This window comes from Crocodylus porosus, unplaced genomic scaffold, assembly GCF_001723895.1.
Source record: "Crocodylus porosus isolate Cpor-Errol unplaced genomic scaffold, CroPor_comp1, whole genome shotgun sequence".
NCBI lineage: Eukaryota > Metazoa > Chordata > Crocodylia > Crocodylidae > Crocodylus > Crocodylus porosus.
In genome coordinates this window covers 91297964-91300551 of record NW_017728906.1, presented here as the reverse complement: position 1 = coordinate 91300551, position 2588 = coordinate 91297964, and the positions used below count along the sequence as shown (strand labels likewise).

General features: G+C 33.8%; 1 protein-coding gene across 1 annotated transcript in view; it reads right to left on the bottom strand.

Moving 5' to 3' along the window:
- Positions 1-546: 546 nt before the first annotated feature.
- Positions 547-2588, bottom strand: part of CCDC138 (coiled-coil domain containing 138) — a 59369-nt gene continuing 57327 nt past the window's right edge. The window contains exon 15 of the mRNA XM_019529600.1: positions 547-1218. Within this exon, the coding sequence (XP_019385145.1) occupies positions 1047-1218 (172 nt within the window). The 3' untranslated portion in view covers positions 547-1046. The remainder of the gene's footprint in view (positions 1219-2588) is intronic.

The window sequence follows — 2588 nt, the reverse complement described above, 5'->3', positions numbered from 1 at the left end:
GGGGGCATTATGGCCACCCCTAAAGCCAGCCCTTGTTACAACAGTGTTAATCAAACACAGACTTATGGTACCTTTTTAAACTGTACATGCAGTTTCAAATTTATAATTCTAAGGAGTTGCAGGAGTCATGGCAGAATGGTATAATCAATTAAAGAAGTGGGACATAAAAGACAATTATTAGGCCAAGTTTTCAAAAAGTGACACTCTCTCTGTGTAAGTACTTTTTGAACAGCAGTACAGTGTAGGTATGTGACAACTTGAAAAAACACAAGTTTGTGCATGCAGAAGTAAGAAAATGGACTAACTTGGGCCCTTTTTGGAAATCAACAGAAAATGGATTAGGTAAAAGATTACAATTTTTGCATGGAGCAATATCAATATGTTTTCTTTAAGAAATACTTTTATTCACATTTAGCATTGCAATGCTACAATTAAAAACTACACAGAAATACTAAATCAGTACCATTTTGAGTAAAAAAAGCCAGCAAAATACAGTAAACATGTCTTAGAAAGAAGAGATTATAGAACAACAATTCTTGGAACTACTGGAATCACAGAGGCTTTTATTCAATGCACATCAAATCATACACATCTGTAGCATGTTTAATTTTACCAAAATTTGGCTTTAATAATCAAAACAATCATCTTTCTGATATATACTTATGAAAATACTAATATCTGTCTATTATGTGATAATTATAATAAATACCCATAAAACACTTTGAAGATTAAAAGGAATAATTAATTTTACATCACTGAGGAAGGCTAATACTAGCAGTCTCCTTGTGGATATGGTGCTGCTTGGGGTGAATGAGTAGGATAGTACAGGCCACTGAAATCTAGAGCAAAATTTCAGCTAAATTGAACAAACAGTATCTTGAAATGTACTACTTCCCATTTTTATGAGTTTGTGTTGTAAGTCATAAACTACACATTAAATAGTAAATAAAATCCTGTTGTCCTTGTTAGCTAGCCTATTTTTTTTATAACTAGCTAAAGACTGAACAAATATCAATAGAAAATAATTCACAGTAAAATATGGTTAATTAGTGACTTGTGTTTAGATTGGAGACAAGGGAGTTGTTCTTTCTTAAGCCCAAATTAAAAAGAATTGAATTGAGGTTAATAGAGAGAAAAGCATGATCTGGATGTGTTGTCCTCTGCAGCTCTTGGATCATTAGGTGAAGAGTAAATAGTTCAAACATCTTCTTATTACTTCTGCAAAAGATTTGAGCACAGCATTAGTCAAAGTTAAATAAGCATTTGATTTTTTTTAAAAGGTAAAAAGAGAATTTCAATTAATTTTTTAAGTAATTAATTCCAGAGAATCTGATTTTTTTAATTGAATCAAAATCTGGGTTATATCTTGACTTTAAAGAATGTACTCCTTTAACATTTCCAGGAAGGATAACTGTCCAAGCTGATATGGTTCTGGTATAGAGAGCAGAGGTGGGGGGAAGGGAAGGAAGGGGAAGACGGCAGAGGTGGAAAGAAGGGAGGGAGACATGCATACAAAAATCATCAGGAACTTCCCTCTCCATTTATAAGTGGCTTTTAAATGTAGTGCAAAGAAAACTCAAGGTGAAGCAAGGTTTTATTCCTATGAAAGAGTGACTGGGAAATAGACTAAGTATAGGGAGAGATCAGAAGGCAAATAGGTGGATAAAAGAAACCTAGGATAAAAAGAGCGACTGCCCTGAAACTACAGAGAAAACTGATACTCAAGAATATTGCAGAGAAATCCAACTCTAAACTTCTACCATCTGCAAGATTTTTTTCCCAGACTTACAAAATGTTAAGAAATCTTGTATGAAAATGTTAAGAACTCTTGTATGAAAATCTCAATAAAATTTTTAATTAATTTGGGTGAAAAATACTGGCTACTTTAGAATTTTCTTTGAACTCAGAAACTTTTATTTTATTTTTTTTCCACTGAGAGTTAGTTTTCATCCTCAATTTGCTGCCAGTTTTTTTCCTCCACCGAATCTTAGTAAAGGGCTTCAATTTTCTGTTTTGTAAGGAAGTAATCTTACTAAGTAATGTACTGGAAGAATTCAGTAAGAGTTGTCATACCACCATTAATGAAAATGGCTGTTGTAATACATTTGTAAAGTAACAATCATGGAAACGGTCGTACTGATAAGAGGGCAGCATTTTTAAAAGACTCAAGTGACTTAAGAACATCTCTATTTTCCAAAGGGACTTGGATTTTGAAAACAGATAAGATTTTTGGCTCCCAAGTCACCTTTAGCCCTTTGGAATATATTACCTGGAAAAAATGATAGTACTGAGGGTCAGTGGAAAGAAAAATGAAGTCAGTCTTTAGAAGGTAATTCATCAGCATACAAGAGGAAAACTCAAATATAAAATAAAAATGCTCAGGAGACCAATACAGTTTTACACTCATTGTAAGCTGTGCTGTGCTAGATCTTTAAGCTCTTTACAAATGCAGCTTAAAGATTCATTTTTATGATGGGAAAAGCTGTGCTTTAATGCAGACCTACTGTGGCTAAAAAGGAAAGCCTACAAAGGATGGAGGACGGGATTCACCTCCAAGGAGGATTACTCCGCGCTGGTCCGGTCCTGCA